The sequence below is a fragment of the Eptesicus fuscus genome, chromosome 22 (genome assembly GCF_027574615.1).
Source record: "Eptesicus fuscus isolate TK198812 chromosome 22, DD_ASM_mEF_20220401, whole genome shotgun sequence".
NCBI lineage: Eukaryota > Metazoa > Chordata > Mammalia > Chiroptera > Vespertilionidae > Eptesicus > Eptesicus fuscus.
The window spans coordinates 18,132,563-18,152,804 of record NC_072494.1 but is presented as its reverse complement, the minus strand read 5'-3'; the positions used below and the strand labels follow the sequence as shown (position 1 = coordinate 18,152,804).

At 39.7% G+C, this 20,242-nt stretch overlaps 1 protein-coding gene across 3 annotated transcripts; it reads left to right on the top strand.

Moving 5' to 3' along the window:
* The first annotated feature begins 604 nt into the window (after window positions 1-604).
* On the top strand, window positions 605-16,281 carry VAMP4 (vesicle associated membrane protein 4). 3 transcript variants are annotated; one of them, XM_054711447.1, is made up of 9 exons: window positions 605-892; window positions 1,679-1,694; window positions 3,668-3,781; window positions 4,679-4,725; window positions 7,904-7,954; window positions 9,729-9,829; window positions 10,834-10,913; window positions 12,497-12,548; window positions 15,714-16,281. In XM_054711447.1, exons 3-9 carry the CDS (start codon window positions 3,716-3,718, stop codon window positions 15,740-15,742), a joined length of 426 nt encoding a protein of 141 aa, XP_054567422.1. In that variant the 5' UTR covers window positions 605-892; window positions 1,679-1,694; window positions 3,668-3,715; the 3' UTR covers window positions 15,743-16,281. The 3 variants fall into 3 exon arrangements, with proteins under 3 accessions (XP_054567422.1, XP_008144067.1, XP_054567423.1); XM_008145845.3 differs by lacking the exon at window positions 1,679-1,694 and having other exon boundaries at window positions 607-892; XM_054711448.1 differs by lacking the exons at window positions 605-892; window positions 1,679-1,694; window positions 3,668-3,781 and adding an exon at window positions 4,901-5,051 and having other exon boundaries at window positions 4,687-4,725.
* The last annotated feature ends 3,961 nt before the right edge of the window (window positions 16,282-20,242 follow it).

Here is a 20,242-nt window from a genome sequence, read left to right as displayed (position 1 = left end):
AGTTCCCTGGAACCTAGGCTGGGGTCCCAACCCCGGGAGAGGGCAGGCTTCCTGGACCCTGTTGTCGCTTCGTCACCAGTTCTTATCATGAGCCATATAGGAACTGAGCACTCATAATTGAGGTAAAACAATTCATTAAAAAGAAATAAAGTTGTGTGACAGTAAATCCAGCCAGACCTCCTCTAAGTATGAGATTTGATTCCCAGAATTCTCTGCGTTCAGTAGTTTCCTTCTCTCTCGTGGACATCTGCGGGCACGCCAGTTTCCTGATAACGCATGGACTGGTAGGCAGTTAATTCACTTTTATAGGGAAAGCTAAGGGCACAGCATAGATGGTAAGTTGTTTGCCTTGGGGACCAGTGGGCAATAACAGTTTGAAATTAAAAATCCAGGAAAGATGAGGGGATGGTGCCTGAGCCTAGTTATTTTAGGTCAGAACTCTCAAGGATGCCGGTGAAGGTCTACCCTCCTTTTCTCCTCGGCTTCCTTCTAAAGGTCTCCTCAGCCCCACCCCGACTGACTGATCACAGCTGCCTCCGCCTACTCCCAACACCACGCCGTGTCGGAATGGAACCTCGGGAACCAGCTATTCCTCCCTTAAAGCGCCTTATAACCCTAGGGATCGGATCGGACTCAGCACCTGCCGGATCCTCCCTCTCTGGGTAGAGAGACGAGGGCGGAATCGACTCCTTCGACGATCGCCGGGGCCTGGCCCCGCCCCCTCCCCCCTGCCTGGCGCCAGGCCGCGGAGCGCCAATGAGCTCGATAAGCGGGGGCGCAGCTGCGGCGGAGCGGCGGACGCCGACTGGGCGTCCACTGCCTCCGCTCCCCGCCTTCTTCCTCGGCTCCCCGTTCCCTCCCGCAGCCGCCCGAGACCTCCCGGGAGACTCAGGTACGGGCGCCCGCCTGGTCTCGGAGAGGTGGTGGGAGGAGGTGGGAGGAGGGAGGCGGAAGGAAACCGAGACGACGCCCCAGTCCCGCAACGTCCGCGTCAGGCCTGGGGGCCCAGGAGGGTGACCCGAGCGGGAGCAGGTGGGGGGTGGACCGGGGTTGCGGTGAGGAAGGGTGATGGGACGGTGTGCGGGCGGGAGGAGCCGGGAGGGAGTGGGTGTCGCGGGGCCGAAAGGACCGGAGGTTGGAGCAGACCTGGTGCGACAGATGGGGCGGGGGAGGAGCCTCTGGCTGGAGGGCCGGGCTCGGGTCGGGATTTAAAAGGCTCGGGGTGTGAGGACTGGCGAGTGCGGGCGATCCGTGCGCTGACAGGTTTTGTGAATAGCGGCACCTCCAGGCTGCGTGCAATTCCGGGCGCTGGTTTCCCGGAAACTGCCTCTGCGGGGAGAGGAGTCCGACCGGGAGTGGAGGCGGGGACAAGGGAACCCTCGGCCTGCCTGCGAGCCCGGTGCGAAATGAAACACACAAGGTGGCTTGTTAGTTTTTGCCAGCATTTATTAAACAACAGGTTAGAAGTGTGTTATGCGTAAAGCCCCCGAAAAGAGAACGTACTGCCTCTTCCAAAAACACATACATTGTAAACGTGGGAGGAGGGCATAGGAAGCAGACGGTGATGACATTTTTTAGGTGAATTGTGCACGGTTTCATGCTGACTCTTGTTGACATATATATCTAGACACAAACACCTGAATGCATACGTGAGGTTTTGTTTTGTCTTGTTTTTCAGAAATCATCTTTGTAGAGTATGTATAAGTCTAATTTCTAAGCATGTTTTTTTTTTTTTCCTGTGAGTGGTTTGGTACAGATATCATCACTTGCCCTGTGGTTCATGATGCGTAGTTAGTTCATCTGCCTGCTGCTTTGCTGTTGGCTTTTTTGTTGGTCGGACGCTGGTTTCTTGCCTTCCTGAGGCTGATCCTTGGATTATGGGCTCTGAAGATGGGTCTTGCTCATCATTAAGCTTGTAGCTTCACCGTGTGTTTCATAAAGAAGTTACGTAAATCTGCCTGTTATGTGCTTTGAGAGGTTGAGGTAGCCTCTTTGTGGGGTTTAACATGCAGACCAAATACGGGTGTAATAAAAAGCTCAGTCCTTCCGTTGCTTCCTTTGTCATTTGTGTGTGTGTGTTTTTTTTTTCTCTAACATTTCTGCATGAATGAATTTTTCTGAAATCAAGGCCAGAAATATTGTTGAATGAACTCTAGAGTTGTTTACTCAGGTGGCAAGAATTTGTTTTTGTTTTCTTTTTCTTAACACATGGTTACGTTTCAGGTTCTGGAGCATTTCTTATTAAAGAACAGTTTCTTACCAATTTGTTTTGACAGGAAGCCCGCTTCAAATCTTACTTTTATTTCGTTTTTGAAACTGGACTGTGGGCTTGTTTATTTTTTTACATTATAACATTAACCAACAAACTGATGTCCAGCTATAGTTAATTTGAGGATCTTCAGATTCTTCTTGCGGAAGGGGGAAGAGGGCTGCTGGATTGTTATAGGGAAGTGGTCTTTCTAGGACACAACTGTGTAACCTGCTGGGCCACTAACTGAATAAATATCACAACTGATCATGCACAGCCATGATTCATTGAGGCCTGTGCTTCTGCTATTTCAATGAGCAGAGTGGCTAACACTATTAATTACTTATCTTTACTAAGCCTTAGCTTTCCTGTAGTTTTCTAGTGCCTAAGAGTAACAAGAAATGCACATAAATGCCTGAGCACAGTGCCCAGCTCACAGTAAAACTTTGGGCACTCATCATTCATCCATCTTCTAGTCCAAGAATCTGAAAACTCATACCTGCCTAGGTCAGCTTTTTCTGGAGAAAGTTTTGTGTATGTTGCAGACTCAAGCGTGTTCCTGGAAAAGAATGCATATTAGCATATACAAGGAAGTGAGACTTTCTGTAGGGGAAGAAGAATACTGGCTTTGTTGAACAGTTCTTACCAAACATCACTTTTCTTGGAACACCCAGTGCTGTTTCAGAACAGGATGTTAGAGTTTACAGAATGCTTTTGCATGAGTAGACCACCCCCCAATTCCATGCAGAAGCCTAGAAAATACTGTTTCACACATGAGGGAGCTGAATCATTGTTCAAACAACTAACCTAAAGTGAGCACTCACTGGAAGTGTTCCGCTGACTGCTTACTCCAAGTAAAAATCCTAAAGCAGTGGTCGGCAAACCGCGGCTCGCGAGCCACATGCCGCTCTTTGGCCCCTTGAGTGTGGCTCTTCCACAAAATACCACGGCCTGGGCGAGTCTATTTTGAAGAAGTGGCGTTAGAAGAAGTTTAAGTTTCAAAAATTTGGCTCTCAAAAGAAATTTCAATCGTTGTACTGTTGATATTTGGCTCTGTTGACTAATGAGTTTGCCGGCCACTGGCCTAAAGCATTCAATGTCTCACTTTCAGGGACTCCCCTCCTATAGTCATTTCCTTCATGTACAGTCTGCTTTTTCATTCTATAAAAACTTTGTCACTCATTTCCTCCACATGTTCTCCTAAGAAAATTACATCAATTTTTTCATGATTTTTACTATTTCTTATGTGTTGAGGCCCAGCAGGGAGGTCCCTGGAAAGGAGCAAGTGAGGAGGGAGTAATTGAAGTCAGAGACGTGAAGGAGGCCCCTTCACAGTAAGGTCTCGGCCTCTGTTGTAAGTACTTTCTTTACCTTACACCCAGAAGTCTCAAATCCAATGAAACCTATTTTTTCTTTAAGGTGGTGAGTACTTACTCTGCTGGGAAGTAGAAGAGTAAAAAAAAAAATATGCCTCCCAAGTTCAAGCGCCACCTAAACGATGATGATGTCACTGGTTCTGTGAAAAGTGAAAGGGTAAGGTCAGAATCTTAAGCTTTTAAAAAAGAAAGACTAAAAACGTTTTCATTCCTTTTATAAGTACGTTGTTTTAGAAAACTTGAAAGTTTATGGCTATATTCTAATCCCTTTGTCACAGTAAACATTAAAAAGTAGTATACTTAAATTGGTGACTTAATTGAATTCTCCTTCCATTACTGATCTTGTAAACAGATGTTGGCTGGAAAATGTTGAACTCTAATCATGTATAATTTTTTTTTTAAGAAGTCAAACCATTCACATTAATCCATTGGGGCTTTTTCTGCACTGTGAATTCTCTTCACCCTGATCTTTGGTTGGCTCTTTGTTACCGTTTGGATCCCAGCTTAAATTTCAGCCCTGAGAGTGATTTTCCTGAACAGCATAATCTCATTTAATCCCCCTGTCTCTTTCTATCCAATCACTGTTTTAATTCTCTGCATAGCATTTATCACTATCAGATATTTTTCCTCTGAGAGCTCAAACCTTGTCTGTGTTATTCAAAGCCGGTGCGTGGTCCTTAGAACAGTGCCCAGCACATAGATGCTCAAACATCTCTGTTGAATGACAGCTGAATAGAGGAAGGCAGGAGAAGGGACTTGCTTCTCCCAACTGCCCTCCGTTCCTTGCTCCACACCGGCTCAGTGACCTTTCTGCCTCGTGGTCAATCACAGGATTCCACTATTGGAAGCATTTTCTTTCAAAAGTCTCCCAGTGTGGTTCTATATCTTTCAGCTGCCATTGAAGCCCATGCAATTACTTTTCCCCCTGGAAGCTTGGAGTTCAGAAATTTCACCAGGACAGAACTTGTTTTATTACTCCTGACAGTGTGTAAGCCCTGAAATCTGAAAACTCAAGTCATTTTCTCTCTCTCTCTCTCTCTTTTTTTTTTTACAGAGAAATCTTTTGGAAGATGATTCAGATGAAGAAGAGGACTTTTTTCTGTAGGTTTTTAACAGCTTTATTGGGCTCTAATTGACATATAATGTATACACTATGAGTTTTGACATATGTACTGTACACTTGTGAAATCATGAACAAAATCAAATAATAGACAGCACCATCATGTTCAAAGTTTCCTTGGATCTCTTGGTAATCTCTCATTCTCCCAATCTCTAGGCAATCACCGATCTGCTTTCTATTTCTATAGTTTGTACTTTTTAGAATTTTTTTTATTATAAGTGGAACCATACATTATGCTTCTTTTTTTACTGACTTCATTCATCTGCATAATTATTTTGAGATTCATCCATGCTGTCACATATATCAGGTTTGTTTCTTTTTATTTCTGAGTAGTATTCCATTATATGAATATTCTGCAGTTCATTCACTTAAGATGGCTATTTGGAGTAGTTGTACTTTTCAGCTGCTATAAATAAGGTTACTATAAACATTTTCATACAGATTGTTTTGTGTGAACATCTGCTTTCATTCTCTTGGGTAAATACTTAGGAGTAGAATGGCTGGTGTATATGTACAGCTATTTTCCAAAGTGGTGTCCCATTTTATATTCCCATCAGCATTGCATGAGAGTTCTAATTGCTCCAAATTCTCATCAGCACTCCATATGGTCAGTCTTTCATTTTAGCCATTCTTGTGGGTGTGTAGTGGTATCTTATTACATTTTAATTTGCATTTCCCTAATAACAAATTAGGTTGAACGTCTTTTATGTGCATATTTTTCATCCCCATACCTTTATTTTTTAAATGTGTTTTTTAGAGAGGGAGAAGGAGAGAGAGAGAGAGAAACATCGATTGGCTGCCTCCTGCATGCCCCCTACTGGGGATCAAGCCCCGAACTGGGGCATGTGTCCAGACTGGGAATCGAACCAATGACCACTTGGTGCACAGGATGACAATCAGTTGAGCCACACCAGCTGGGCATCCTCACATCTTTTTTTTTTAAGTACATGTTAAAATTGTTTGCCCAATTTTAAATTTGTCTTCCTAGTAAGAGCTTTTTATACAAGAACTTTTCAAGAAAAAAAGTTCCTTATCAGATATGTTATACAAATATTTTCTCCCAATTTGCAACAAAATTTTTCATTTTCACAACAGTATCTTTTTGAAGACCCAAGTTTTGATTTTGATGAAATAAATTTATTAATTTTTTTAAAACTATTTTTGCTTATTTAAGAAATCTTTGCCAATCTCACTAAGATTTTCTTCTTCTATTTTTTTCTTAGGAGTTTTATAGTTTTGCCTTTTACATTTAGGTCTGTAATATACTTTAAATTAATTATTACATATGGTTGAGTTAATTAAGTAAAGGATAATTTGTTTATTCTTTTGGCATATATCTATCTAATTGTGCCACCACCATTTGATGAAAAGGTTATTCTTTTCCCCCATTGAATTACCTAAATAATTTGTCAGAATTAATTGACCCGATGGATCCTTTGGAGTTACGTTTAGAAAAAGCTCTCATGCAGGCCAGTGTTTGTATTTGCAGAGTCGGGAAGGAGGACATACTGTTGTAGTTTACTCTGGAGATTAATGTAGAGATAATCTTGAGAGGAACCATCTGTCTCCCTCTTTGTTATAATGCTGTGAAGTTTTTTGTAGAGGTTTTTCCCGCCCCCACCCCCCACCCCAAATAAAAACATTTTATAAAAAGTGATTGACAACCATGAAGCATTGAACAGAAAGAGCCTACAGGATATAAAACAAATCCAATTACAGGAAATAGTATCATTTTTTTGCATGAAGGGTTGATGAAGTGGGAAGATAATTTCCTACAGGTGACAAGATTTCCATAGAGTCATAAAGCTAATTGCTGATAGTGCTGATTATGGTAAGGAGCCTTAATCTACTACAGCAATAGCTACCTGTCAAAAAAGAACTCAGTATTGGAAAGAAGGCCAGATGGTTTAGTTAAATAAGTGATTACCTGAATGAAGTGTAGACACCCTGTGGGAAACACAAACTCTTCAGGCAACAATTTACCACTGAAGGTCCACTCCCAGATGATGCTGTGCGTCTCCAAAGGGCTGGACAACAAAACTAGCACACGTGTCCCAGTACAACTCCCATACCCTGTGGTTTTGTCTGCATTGGAAGGGGGGGACACCAAATAAAGTTCTTGAAATAATTTTAAAAATTTAATCAACACCCATGTTTATTGCAGCAATATTCACAATAGGCAAAAGTTGGAAGCAACCAAAGTGTCCATCAGTGGATGGAGAGATAAAACAAAATGTGATATACATATAGTGGACTTTTAGTCTTAAGAAGGAAGGACATTTTGATAACACACTACAACATGGATATGAACCTTGAAGATATTATGCTAAATGAAAGAAGCTGGTCATGAAAGGATAAATTTTACATGATTCCACTTATATTATGTGCCTAGAGTAGTCGAATTTATAGAGCACAAAGTAGAACAGAGGCTGCCAGGGGCTGGGAGGAGTGGGGACTTGGGAATTAGTGTTTAATTAGTACAGAATCTATTTTCTTTCTAGTTTTGTAGTTTATGTCTTATTCTCTATCATCAGAAGAAGAACCATTACTTAAAATATCTAAAAGGTTTTTTTATTTCCGGAATTTTAAAAGGGGTTAATTAAAATGATACAGCATTTTACTATTATAGAGAATGATTTGAGAAATGTTGATATTTTCATAGAGTCCTGCAAAATTTCCCTTTAGCTTAAGTTTAAAATGAGGAATCAAAAAACATACTTAAAAATTTTTAGCGTTTTGAATGGATTGTTCTCTGTATCCATCCCTGATAATCAACATTCCATTATGGCCGAAATTCAAGGTGAATGTACTTTTAGTTTTCTATAATTGATCATAAAGCTATTCATACTCACTGGCATTGTAGTTGTTATGGTATTTCAAAGTTTAATCATAGAGCATCCTGTGTGTAAGGGTTATATAAACCCAAATTTCCCCAAAAGTTATAATATTCAGAAGAATTAGGTTAATTGTGGCCAGCATTAAGTACCAATGAAGGACAGACATGATTACGTATCATTCAGTTCCAACAGTACCAGTAAATTGTGATTCCTTATGATGAATGATCATGTTTAGGATTTGGCTTGATTTTGTGTGTTTTCTGTTTTGTCCTTGGTTTTTAACGCTCTCATTATTTATATGCACTTGATATTTTGTTTTCAGAAGGGGACCATCTGGACCAAGATTTGGACCTAGAAATGATAAAATTAAGCAGTAAGTTTCTGAGATACTCATTTGTTTAAGTGATTTACATTTTTCTGTGTGGACCAGACGGGGGCAAACTACATAACCTGTGAGTCATGTCTGGCTGCCACCTACATTTGTAAATAAAGTTTTATTGGAACACAGCCATGCCTATTTGCTTTCTTATTATCTATGGCTGCTTTCAAACTACAATGGCAGATTTGAGTAGTTGTGACAGAGACCTGATGGCACGCAAAATCTAAAATATCTATTATCTACCCAGCCCTTTAATTTGCTGAGCCCTGTTATAGACAAAATATAACTGCTGGGTTTTAAAAACCCAGTAATTTTTATTTTCACAAAACTACCTCTGGCTTATAGCTAAGGAAATGCAGTTCCTAGTTCTTGGTTTTTCTTAACTTGATTACCTTATGTCAAATCTATTTATTTAGCACAATCTCAAGGTCTAGTTTGTTGTTTTTAAATATATTTTTATTAATTGCAGAGAGAGGAAGGAAGAGGGGGAGAGAGATAGAAACATCTAGGATGAACGAGAATCATGGATCAGCTGCCTCCTGCACGCCCCAGACTGGGGATCGAGCCCACAACCCGGGACCCTTCAGTCCACAGGCTGACGCTGTATCCACTGAGCCAAACCGGCTAGGGTTCCAGTACTAAGGAGGGATAGGCTGCCCTGATTTTGAGTATAGATGGCACATCATGGGAAAAAGATACTGTGATGGGGTATCATATTTTTTATGAGATACTTGGACTAAAATCAGGTAGCTGCTGGTGTGAAGAAATATGTCCACACTTATCCTAGCTCACGGATTCTGAAATATAGAACCAAGGTACCAACAAATTGGTTCAAGTACTAAACAGGATGTTTTTATTTTCTGTTGCTGTGTAACAAATTGGCCTGAAATTAGCAGCCTAAAACAGGACACAACTGTCATCTCCGGTTTCCTGTGGCTCAGGAGCTCAGTCACTGTATAGCTGACCCTCTGCACAGGGTGTCAAAGTCCTGAAATCAAGGTGTCACCATGACTTATGTCATAAATTAATATAAGGTAGTTTTTGCCTAATGATTGGAGCAACAGAGGGAAAGTAGACACTTAAAATAGTGAACACGTCTGTGTTGATGTACTCCAGAGTGAGAGTAGGCAGCTGAAAACCAGTTATTAAATTTTTGAATATATATTAAATCTTCATTGAACAGCCTAAAATTTGGATAGAAAAGGCCCTCATCACCTGATATAAAGGAGGAAATCATATTTTTATGATTTTATAATATTAAGAGAAATACTAATTTCTCTTAGAATTTATTATTCTGAAGAACAACATAAAGGTTTTCCAAGTTGCTCCATTGTGGGTGCTTCAGACCTTCCCGGGTGTTGCCAGTGTCTCAAACACTGTTTAAGTGAAAACCGAGGAAGAGTGAGGAAAAGCGTTTTACCCACTGAGTGTCAGTGCCCTGGAGCAGACCTTACATTTCCGTTTGGGGAACGGTGTGTTCATGAGCCCCTAACATACTTGGGCAACTCCTTCGTTAGTCCTACTGTGTGAACTGGACAGCACGCTGAGGTTACAGCTGAGTCCGTGTGATGCCTCCACTCCCCGCTGAAGAGAAAATGAAGCTGGTAGGTCAGAGTCAAGCTATCTGACTAAATTCTTCCGTACTTTAACTTTTCATAGTTGAATAATTCTGAGAATTTTCTCTTTTCTATCATGTCTAATGAAAGTCAAAAAATTATAAAATCCTCAAGAGAAAAGTAAATATTGTTAATCTTTTTTTTAAAACTAGTGTTCAGAATCAGGTGGATGAAGTTATTGATGTCATGCAAGAAAATATTACAAAGGTAATTGAAAGAGGGGAGAGACTAGATGAACTACAGGACAAATCAGGTACAGTATTTTATATATTTCTTGATATTATTAACCTATGTTTTAATAGTGTACTTCTCATTTTTCTAGCTGGAGTTTAGGAACATGTGACTTAGTAAAATAGTATTTGGTTCTTAACTGGTGACTGTCATGTTTTCACTTTAGCTTCCTTTACTTTAAATCATCTTGTTGTATTATTTCGTCAAGTGATCAGTTGAGGATGAAAAATTTAAAAATTCATTGTTGAAGAGTTAGAGTGGCCTGTTTTTCTTTTTTCCTGTTACATTGATGTGCTTTGTATTTCTCATCTCCAGGAGAGGTCTAATCATGTCAACACTTATTTCAAATGTATCTGATAGTTTTATCTTTTCTTCTCTGGTAACATGTTAGTCTCTGTGCCTATAATAGGTGCTCAGATATTGTTTAAATAATGAGTGGCTGAATATATGACTAATCCTTCATAGAGTTGTTTAAAGAAAAAACTTATTTAATCACTTTTAAAATTCATATTTTTTTTTTGCTTCTAAATCAGTCACTTTTGGTGTCTTCTAAGAATGTAACCTTCACATGTCAATTTTTTCTGTAGATGTGCCAAGTACTTAAATTTTTTAAATTTACTTTTTAAAATTTATCTTTATTGTTAAATGTAATACAGATGTACCCTTCCCCCACCCATTGACCCTTTCTAGCCCACCCCCGCATCCCAAGTAGCTAAAGAGTATTTTCTTACCAGAATTCATAAGTTTGTTTGAAAGGCTAAGGCCCTGGAAAGACTTTTCTTAATGTTATAAATATGGATTGAACAAACTGACCTGCAGCAGTTTTTTGCTTTTTGATTTTTTTTTTTTTTTTACAATACAGAATGTCAAAGTTTGTGGGTGGAGGAAAGGGAAGGTGTTGTTTTCATGCTTAAAAGGGAATAAATTTGCAGAAGTAGAAATTAATATTTTCTTGTCTTTGTGTGACTAGATAAAAGAATCCTGTTATGTCGTTTAATCCTTCTCTCCATCCTCTATGTGATATAGAAAGCTTATCGGATAACGCAACTGCTTTTAGCAACAGATCCAAACAACTTCGACGGCAGATGTGGTGGCGCGGATGCAAAGTGAGTAAATCAGAAGCTCATGGAAAGATTGGTGAGCACCTGTGTGCTGTTCAGAGTCAGGAAGGAAAGGGCCCCTGGATTACAAGCTCAGTGAGGACAGATCCTATGGCTGCCTCACTTTCCATTATGTCTTCTGAACCTGGGCCAAACTCAGTAATACATGCTGAGTGATTAATAGTTTGGGAACAGGAATAACTAAAGGAATCAAACAATGCTTAAAAAGTTGTTTTCATGGATTTCTTCATAGACAGTTACATTTCATTAATAATGTGCTACCTCTACACATAAGAAATATTAATTTCTCTTAGAATTTATTATTAGTATGTTTTGAGCAGCCAATAGCATTACATACAGATATTAATAAGGTAGAACGAAAGCTAAAGAAAAATGTATTTCTTGAAAAAGGGATAAAAGCAGTTTATATGTCAGAATATGGCAGGTGACAGGCAAGAAAAAAATTCCACTATTACTATTCTAGAGAAATAAGAAATAAAAGAAAAATTAACAAGGAAAAAGAATTGTTATATACTATATTTCTGCAAAACACTTGCTGGAAATGAATTTACTTCTTTTTTTAATATTTATTGATTGATTGATTGATTGATTGATTCCAGAGAGGAAATAAGAGGGAGAGAGAGAAATATCAATGATGAGCGAAATTCTCTCTTATCATTGATAAGTTGCCTCCTGCACACCTTGTACTGGGGATTGAGCCGAAACCTAGCATGTGCCCCAACCAGGAATCAAACTGTGACCTCCTGGTTCATAGGTCAATGCTCAACCACCGAGCCACACCCACCGGGCCTGAACCATTTTTAATCGATCATCTGTGAAAACTTTTAATGAAAATAAGGCTTTCATTTGAATTCATCAGAAAAATCAAATCATTTTATAATTTATGCATTTTAGGATTAAATGAGGAATATGATAATATTATAGAAAGAAATGATGTGAGCTTAAAATTTTAGTCAGCTCATTAAGGACTAACCTTCAGATTTCTCCACAACTGTGAACCTGACACAGAGAATGCTCTCAGCCACACTATTTGTCACATAAGGTTATTCATGGAGAATCTAAATTCCCTTCCTCAAACAGAGATAAAAGTACCAAGAAGAAAGTAAGGGGAGCCAAAATAGAATTCTCATATCCTTTGAGCAAGGCTACAAACATGCTGCCTTGTCCTGTGTGTATGAAATCATTTGTGTTGGATGCTGGTGCTATTTATTCTATCCTGATTCAGCTTTTTAACAGAGTTGGTAAAATGCCGTGCTTTTCCTGGTCTCATATTAGAAGTGAGAGCAAGAAGTCCAGGTCCATGAAGACTTTAATTACTGTCCACTGGGCAGTGAGTCTTGAACAGAAAATTCTAGGCAAGCAAAACCCTTAAATTGGGGGAACCCTGATTATTAACGAAAAGATGCTAATACGACAGCAAGTTCATATGAAAAATTCTATTTTGAAAGCCTTTTAAGGGATGAGCCTGTTCACTGATGAGTTAGTATAATATGGTAAATAACAGCAGATAGTCAAATAAAGTCAGGATTAATATTAATATCTTTCTTATGCCTTTTTGTGTGTTATAGATAAAAGCCATCATGGCGTTGGTTGCTATTATCCTTTTGTTGGTGATCATCAGTAAGTATTTCCTGGATTGTTAATTTTGGGGAGTATCATTTGTTCTGGGGTTCATTTTAATTCCCTTTTTAATTTGTTTTCAGTTGATGTGGTCTGACTGTCAGGATTGAGTAATGATTTCTGACCCCAGTCAAGAGCTCTTAGCCTAACTCTGTGATCTCTGAAAATGCTTCTAAATTGTATGCAAACGCAGGGCTAAGTGCTTTGTTTGAGGCCAGATATGGCTACTGTTACACCTGGGCCACAGCACTCATCTTCTGCTTATATCAACCGGAAGGAATGGCAGCTTGCATCTCTTTGTATTGTTTGAAGGACAAATCTAGATAAGCTCTTCAGATGAATGCGTTTTTGTTTGTTTTGGATTTCAGCTTGATTTCAGTCATTAATATCCTTATTATTCTTTTTAAGTAAGATCATTTTTGATATCTCATTTTCTCCAAGGCCTCTTTCCCTGTGTTTACAGGGACTTTATGAAGATTTGGAAAGTGTCTCAAAATAATCATTTGAAAAATTCCATGGTAATATTCTCTTTTTAAAGAGAAAAGAGTTTTGTTGCAAAGAAATTGAGTCAATCCTCACCTATATTGGTGGATTCTGGGTTTGTGAATTCACCTGCTAGCGAACAGTGATTTGTTACCCACCTCAGTACTTGAGCTGCGTTTAGTCATTGTATTCAGAGCAGTGTCCCTGAGGCGCACATTCCCAGCTGATGTCTGACCAGGCCATGCCCTCCTTCTAGTGTTGCTCTGGCCGTGTAAACGAGGTCCTTCCGGTGAGCGCCATGTTTCTCGCAGTTGTGCATTTCCTTGGCGGTGTCACTGTTTAACGTGGCCCCTAGTGCAGTGCTGAAGTGTCCGTATTGCTGAGTGCAGGCAGGCTGGGATGTGCTGGAAGGAGAAAATCGATTGTTTGATAGGCTTCACTTGGGTCTCGGTTACCATGCTATCAGCCATGAATTCAATAGCATATATTACATAGGGTGTCTTTCAATAAAAAGGCTATGTATTGGTCGGTTGACAAAATGTTGTGCCCAGGGGCTTGCAGGAATTTAACCCTGTATTTCCTGTAGGAGAATGGGTTAGTGTTCACTAACTCAGTGTTTGTGGAGACTATAGAACATAACTACTGCAGATGCCAAGATGCAACCATACACTGTGGTGGTGATGAACAGGGAACTGCCACGGCCAAACAGAGAAAGGGTTTGTGGAGCCAAGTGCTCGCCAGGAAAGGACTGGGCCCTGGGCGTGAAGTCTGAGCCGGCAGCAGGGCTGGAGCAGAAGACGGGTCCCCTGTCCTGGAGGGACAGGCTGTTGGTTGTGCTTCATGGAGGCAGCAGCATCACTAGCAATGTTACCATTGTAAACGGCAGACTGAAATGACGTGTCAAAGATCTTATTACAGCACAACTGACAAATGTGCTTTTCTCTGCAACTCACATTTAAGATAGCTAGAATTGCAAATGATAATATCAGGACATTGTAGATTCTTGGCAATTTTATATATAATTTCAAAAAGAACATTCATTTTAATAATGTATGCATACAAATACCACAGGTATTTTTTTGACAGTGCTTTCTGTTTCCCACGTAATTTTAACATAGCAAATAGGCCTGATTAGTTTAATTTCCCCTTTTGTAAAGAGAAATGTCTTTGAAATGTTTCAGATCCCCTTTTAGATAAAAACATGCACGATTCAGCCCCATATTTCTTATACTTATAGCACTGGTCCAGGTTCCTACAGAGGGTTTGAGGGAGGTTTTGACTTCCCATAATTAAAAAATTTTGTTCTTGATCAACCAAGGCCAAGGAATTGCTTTGGGTCTGAAATGTGCTGATTTTGAGTGTCGCTCCTAGGTTGGTGGCTCCTCGCTTATATGACTCAGAGGAGCCTGGGCACCACACAGTATTCAGGGGGGCTGGAGTACGTGGGTGACCAAGCCCTTGTGTATACCAGACAAGCCAGAAATGTTCCTTCTAACCCTAAAACTGGGAGTATGTTTTTTTGTTGGGGACCCTGTGAGACAGCTACATATCTCAGACAATAAGTAGACACTTCTGCAAAGGTTTCTCATCACCTGGAAATACCCCTGAGGGGCCAGAAGTAGCAATGGTCTCTCTTCTTTGGAGTGAAAATCACCATCTTACAATTTCAGAGCTATAATCTAATGGTGTTGGTCCGCCATGAGTGCCCAAGCTGTAATTGCATCAAATGGCCACAAGATGTCACTATAAGCTCAGTTAACCACCCTCCCGCCCCCCAAATGAAAGTAAAAAACAAAGACATATTGGTGAATAACATCATCATCATAATAAAACTGACTTGAGGGTGTCCCTCATAACTCACCAGTCAGAGGAGGGAACCCCTTCCATGTGGTACATATCTAAGACGGCCTCTTACGGATTTTTGTTGAGGCCCAGTAAAGCTATGTACATCAGCCTCAAGGTGTGAGCACCACACTCATCTCAGGGGAGTCACATTCTTTTCTGCTCCTTGGAAAGATTGAGTTCCACTCCTGACAAGGTATGTTAAACAAAAAACTTCCGTGGCTGAAGGCTTTGTTAAAGCAAGTGCTAGCCAGGAAAAGACCAGGTCCTGGATATGAAGTCTGAACCGCCCGTGGCTACCCACTGACTAACTATCTCCTCTGTCCCTGCTGTCCTGCTGAGACATAATGTAGGGCGTCTCGGAACTTTCTGCTCTCCTCGGAAAACTAGAAAATGTGGAATAGCATGAAAAAGAAGATACAGTTCAACTGTGATCTTTCCACACAGTGATAGCTACTGTTAACAGAACTATCATATATATTTCAAGCCTTTTCCTACTAACATATAAGCATGTTTTTAATAAAAAACTAAGATTACACACAGACTTTCTTACTAATATATTAAGTATTTTCTCATGTTATTTATTTTTAAAATATTTTAGCAGCTGTATGCGAAGATTCAGCCATAATCTGTTTAATCAAAATGCCAATGTTAGACATTCAGGTGATTTTGTGATTATTTTAGCTTCTCCGTTCTCATTTGTTATCTGTCCTTTCAGCCCAAAATTAGTCCTCATTACCTACTTCCCAAGTGGACACAGCTGCATTTAAGAATATTATTTCTAACATGGCATGTGGATATGATTTTGACGTGTTCCTTTTTCGTGTTTTTCTCTTGCAGTACTTACAGTTGTGAAATACCGCACTTGATTTGATGAGAGAGGTCTTCATTAAACAAAATCTGGGACAATAATAATAATAATAGATTGCTGCATAATTTAAATGAAACCCATGTATATAACTTTCAAAACTTCTTTTCCAAGAAACTGAGAGGCAAGTATCACTTCAAACTGGAGCATTGAGAATGTCCATTATCTTTTTCCCCTTCTAGCAAAATGTGCTTTTAATAATTATGTTCAAGGCCAAGGCAGCCAGCCTGTTTTGCCACATTCCAAGGATCTGATTTGAAACAAGATACTTGCCCGTTCACTATTTGTGTCTGTAGTTCAGCACTGATACGAGACTTCCGACTGTTTCTGCAGTGGCTTAAGGACTTGCACTCTTGCATTAAGGTGGGGGGTCAGGAAGCCTATGTAGCCGTTCCATCAATATTCGAAAGATTCTTCTCACATTACAGTTGCTTTGCAAGCAATTTCCACGTTTATGGGTGTAACAAAAGCTAAGTGTTGTAAATGCTGCTGCCTTCAGCTGTAACTAAAAACATTCCAGTAAATCTATTTTTGACTGTATACGGGAATGTGTAGTAATTTCTTGGTATTTGAATTATGGAAATGGGAATTTTAAACGGTGTGAAAATAATAGTTAATATGGTGCCATAAAACTGGAGATAATAAAAGTATTGGAGAACATCACTGTAGTTTTTGAAAGTGTCCACCAGCTACCATAACAAGTCATGGTCTAGTCCCCCTCGTCAGCCTCCAGTAAGGAGGGACCAGTCCTAACAGAGTAGGTGAAATCCACAGGGAGCTCACTCCCTGATTTTATTCTCGCTACTCTCCTCTTTAAGCCCCTCTAACCCTTGGACCAGAAGTGCTAATGGAAGCAAAGTCATCCGCCTAGAATTTGCTATTTTTGCAGCACCTGATCATCCCCTGGGAGATGCATGTTGAACAATCAGCTATCAAATTAGCCAGCAGTAATGAGCATAAAGTCAGGGGCCTGGGTGATCAAATGCTAGGGCCACCATCACTCTCAGTCTGTTTTCAGAACAATGAAACACGTTACGTTTATTAAAACATGCCACCCTCCCTGTGTTGTTTAAACTGGTCAGAGCAAAAATAAATTCTCTATTGTGTTGAGTAAACTTCATAATGAAGTTGCAGGTTCTACACAAACTTGTGCCCTGCACATCTTGACATATAAATGTCACTCTCAATTTGAAATAGGGTTCATTGAAAAGGCCAGTATTTTTAGGGGCGAGTGATCCTGTATAGGTTTTATTTTGGGGGGCCATTTTAATTGAAAATGTATGAAACATACAACCCTTTAAAAAATTCTATAGGATTAGCACTAAGAAGCAAAAATGTTCTGTTTAAAATGGACAGAATTTTGAAGGGAGGAAGTAGATTAAGAGATACTCAGACACCTGCAAGTTATGAAAACCTAAATGTAATTGCTAAATTTTACAGTTTACTAAGAACATTTAAAAAGAAAGAAAGGTCATACATACTATGGAGCGTTGTCGCTGGTCTCTCCACTCTTTGTAAATGCCAATTAATGTAAATAACGTAATAAATACGAAATCTTTTGACAAAATAGGACACCCAGGAAAATGAACATTCTTACAGTTTCAGTAGCACATACAGTTCAGCAGTGAAAATGTTTTAACTGAATGGACAGAGTCAGTTCCAGCGTGTGTATATGTCCTTTTTTGGGGGGTTGGAACTAGACTGATCAGTGGTTATTTTTCCATTAATTGGTGTGAAACTCTGGTTCCTCCATACCTATTAGTGAAGATGAAGGTTATTTCTCAAAAAAGAATCCATATTTCCAATGTTTCTTTTAATAAAGTATGCTACTTTTAAGGAAATATAAAAAATAAAATTATTTTTTAAAAATTTTAACCATAAAAAATAAAGGGACTGTTTATATAACGATATTGTAGTAGTATATATATGTAGTTCTCTTGGCATTGAAATATATTCCTGCCAGGAACCCTGGTGGCAGATGTATCCCTGTGAGAGTTTGCACTAGTGCTGGCCTGGCTTAGTTTATCATTTCATCTTTCTGGGTCTTGATTAATCCTCAGGCCCTTAAAATGGCTGGCATTTTAAGACTTGATTGTGGCAACCTTGGAGACATGAACCTTCTTAAATATGCATTTTATTGATTTCGGAGAGGGAGAGAGAGAGAGAAACATCAGTGATGAGAGAATCATTGATTGGCTGCCTCCTGCATGCCCCCTTCTGGGGGTCAAGCCCACAATCGGGGTATGTGCCCTGACCGAGAATTGAACTGTGACCTCCTGGTTCCTTGGTCAAAGCTCAACCATTGAGTCACATCTTCTCAATGAAATCTCCCCTGAGTACACCATCCAATTACCTTACCACTAGATCTCAACCAAGGATGTCTAAAAAGATGCACATGGGGCCCAATAGCACACTCACAAGGGAAAGAATGTCCTTATGAGCTCTCTGTCCACTCTCCACACACTTCTCTCTTGGTAATCCTCTCTTGGTAATCTGACCTACTCTTCTCATTTGAAATGGCATTTAGGTGCTAACAAATCCCAGGTTTGACTCCCACTTGACTTGTGAACTTGGACTTATATCCGATATTCTCTTAGACATTATTCATTTCAAATCTAGCACGTCCAAAACAAAATTCCAGTCTGCTTCCTCAGAACTAGTCCACAAGCATCCTGTGCCATCTCAGTTGATGGAAACTGAATCCTTCCAATTGCTCAGGCCAGGAACCATGGAGTCACACTGACTCCTTAACTTCTCTCTCAACCTACATCTAGTTCATCAGGAAATCCTTCTGGTTCTACCTTAAAAAATCTAGAGTCTCTGACCAGTTCTCATTACTTCCTGGTCTGGGACTACCTGGTCCTTAGCTACCATCATCTCTCACCTGGGATAGTTTCTAACTGGTCTCAGTGCATCTACCATTCATTCCTCCCTCTCCCCATAGCCTCCACGGCAGAATTGTGGAAATGATTCTTTTCATAGTGATCAGATCATGCCTTTGCTCAAAACTCTCCAGTGACTTTCCATCTTTAGAGTAAAAAGCAAAACCCTTTTGTTGGCCTGCAAGTTCTCTCATGATGTACCCCCAAGTTACCCTCGTGACCTCTTTGTCTGTGTTCTGTCCCTTATTCACTGTGCTGCCGCCTCCCTAGGCTCCTCAGAGTTCATCAAGGACACCAGGCATGCTCCTGCCTTAAGGGCCTTGCACCTGCTGGGTCCCCATCTGCTAAGCTCTTTCTCACGGTAGCTGCACAATTCCCATGCATTCTTCCGGTCTGATCAAATTTCACCTTCTTAATGAAGTCTCCCCTGAGTACACCATCCAATTACCTTACCACTCTGTTTTTCCAGAACATTTAACACTCCTAACATTCCGAAGTACTTAGCTTTTTTGCTTATTGTCTTTCTCTCATCCAAATGTAAATTTAATGAGAAGATTTTTGTCTCTTTTGTTCTGATACATCCCAAACCAATCACAACTGTGAGTGTCATGTTGAGTGCTCAGGTAATTGTTGAATGAATTAATCAACTATCCTGCAGATGCAAAGAAAGACCATATTTTGGAAATGATGTACTATAAGGATTCAGTGAATTTTTAGAGTACTTCAACATCCCAAATAAGATGCAAGACATGGCCTTATAATTCAGAAAAATCATAAAAAGAAAGGTGACATAAAAAACAATGAAAGGAGATGCAAAGACAATTAGATCAGATACATGCTAAGTAGTAAAACTGGATTGCTTTCTTACACCCCATATAAGAATAAACTCAAAATGGATTAAAGACTTAAATGTAAGGCCTGAAATTATAAAAACTCAAAGAAAACATAGGCAGTAAACTCTCTGACATTGCTGTTAGCAATATTTTCTATGTCTCCCCAGGCAAGAACAAAAGGAAAAAATCAGTGAGACTACACTAAATAAGTTTTGCACAGCAAAAGAAACCACCAACAAAAAAAGACAGCCTACTGAATGGGAGAAGATATTTGCCAATGATTTCACATAGTAAGGGGTTAATATCCCAAATATATAAGAACGTCATACAACTTAACATCAAAAACAGTAATCCGGTTAAAAAAATGGTCAGAGGACTTGGACATTTCTCCAAAAAAAGACATACAGATGGCCAGTAGACATGTGAAAAGATGCTCAACATCACTAATCATCAGAGAAATGCAAATTAAAACCACCATGCCATGCCCATCAAATGGCTATCATCAATAAATAGCAAACAAGTGTTGGCGAAGATGTGGAGAAAAGGGAACTCTCATGCACTGTTGGTGGGATTGTAAACTAGTGCAGCCACAATGGAAAACAGTATGAAGGCTCCTCAGAAAATTAGAACATACGACCCAGAAAGGCCACTTCTGGGTATTTATCCAAAGAAATCTAAAACATTAATTCAAAAAGATATATACACCTGTATGTTCACTGCAGTATTATTTACAATAGCCAAGATATAGAAACAACCCAAGTGTGCATTGACAGGTGAATGGATAAA

Excerpts from the sequence above, each read along its gene's own strand:
- VAMP4 (XM_054711447.1), top strand. The coding sequence starts at position 3,716 with ATGCCTCCCAAGTTCAAGCGCCACCTAAACGATGATGATGTCACTGGT. Across the intron at positions 7,955-9,728 it reads AGAAATGATAAAATTAAGCA|TGTTCAGAATCAGGTGGATG; the intron begins GTAAGTTTCTGA and ends TTTTAAAACTAG. Across the intron at positions 10,914-12,496 it reads TGTGGTGGCGCGGATGCAAA|ATAAAAGCCATCATGGCGTT; the intron begins GTGAGTAAATCA and ends TGTGTGTTATAG.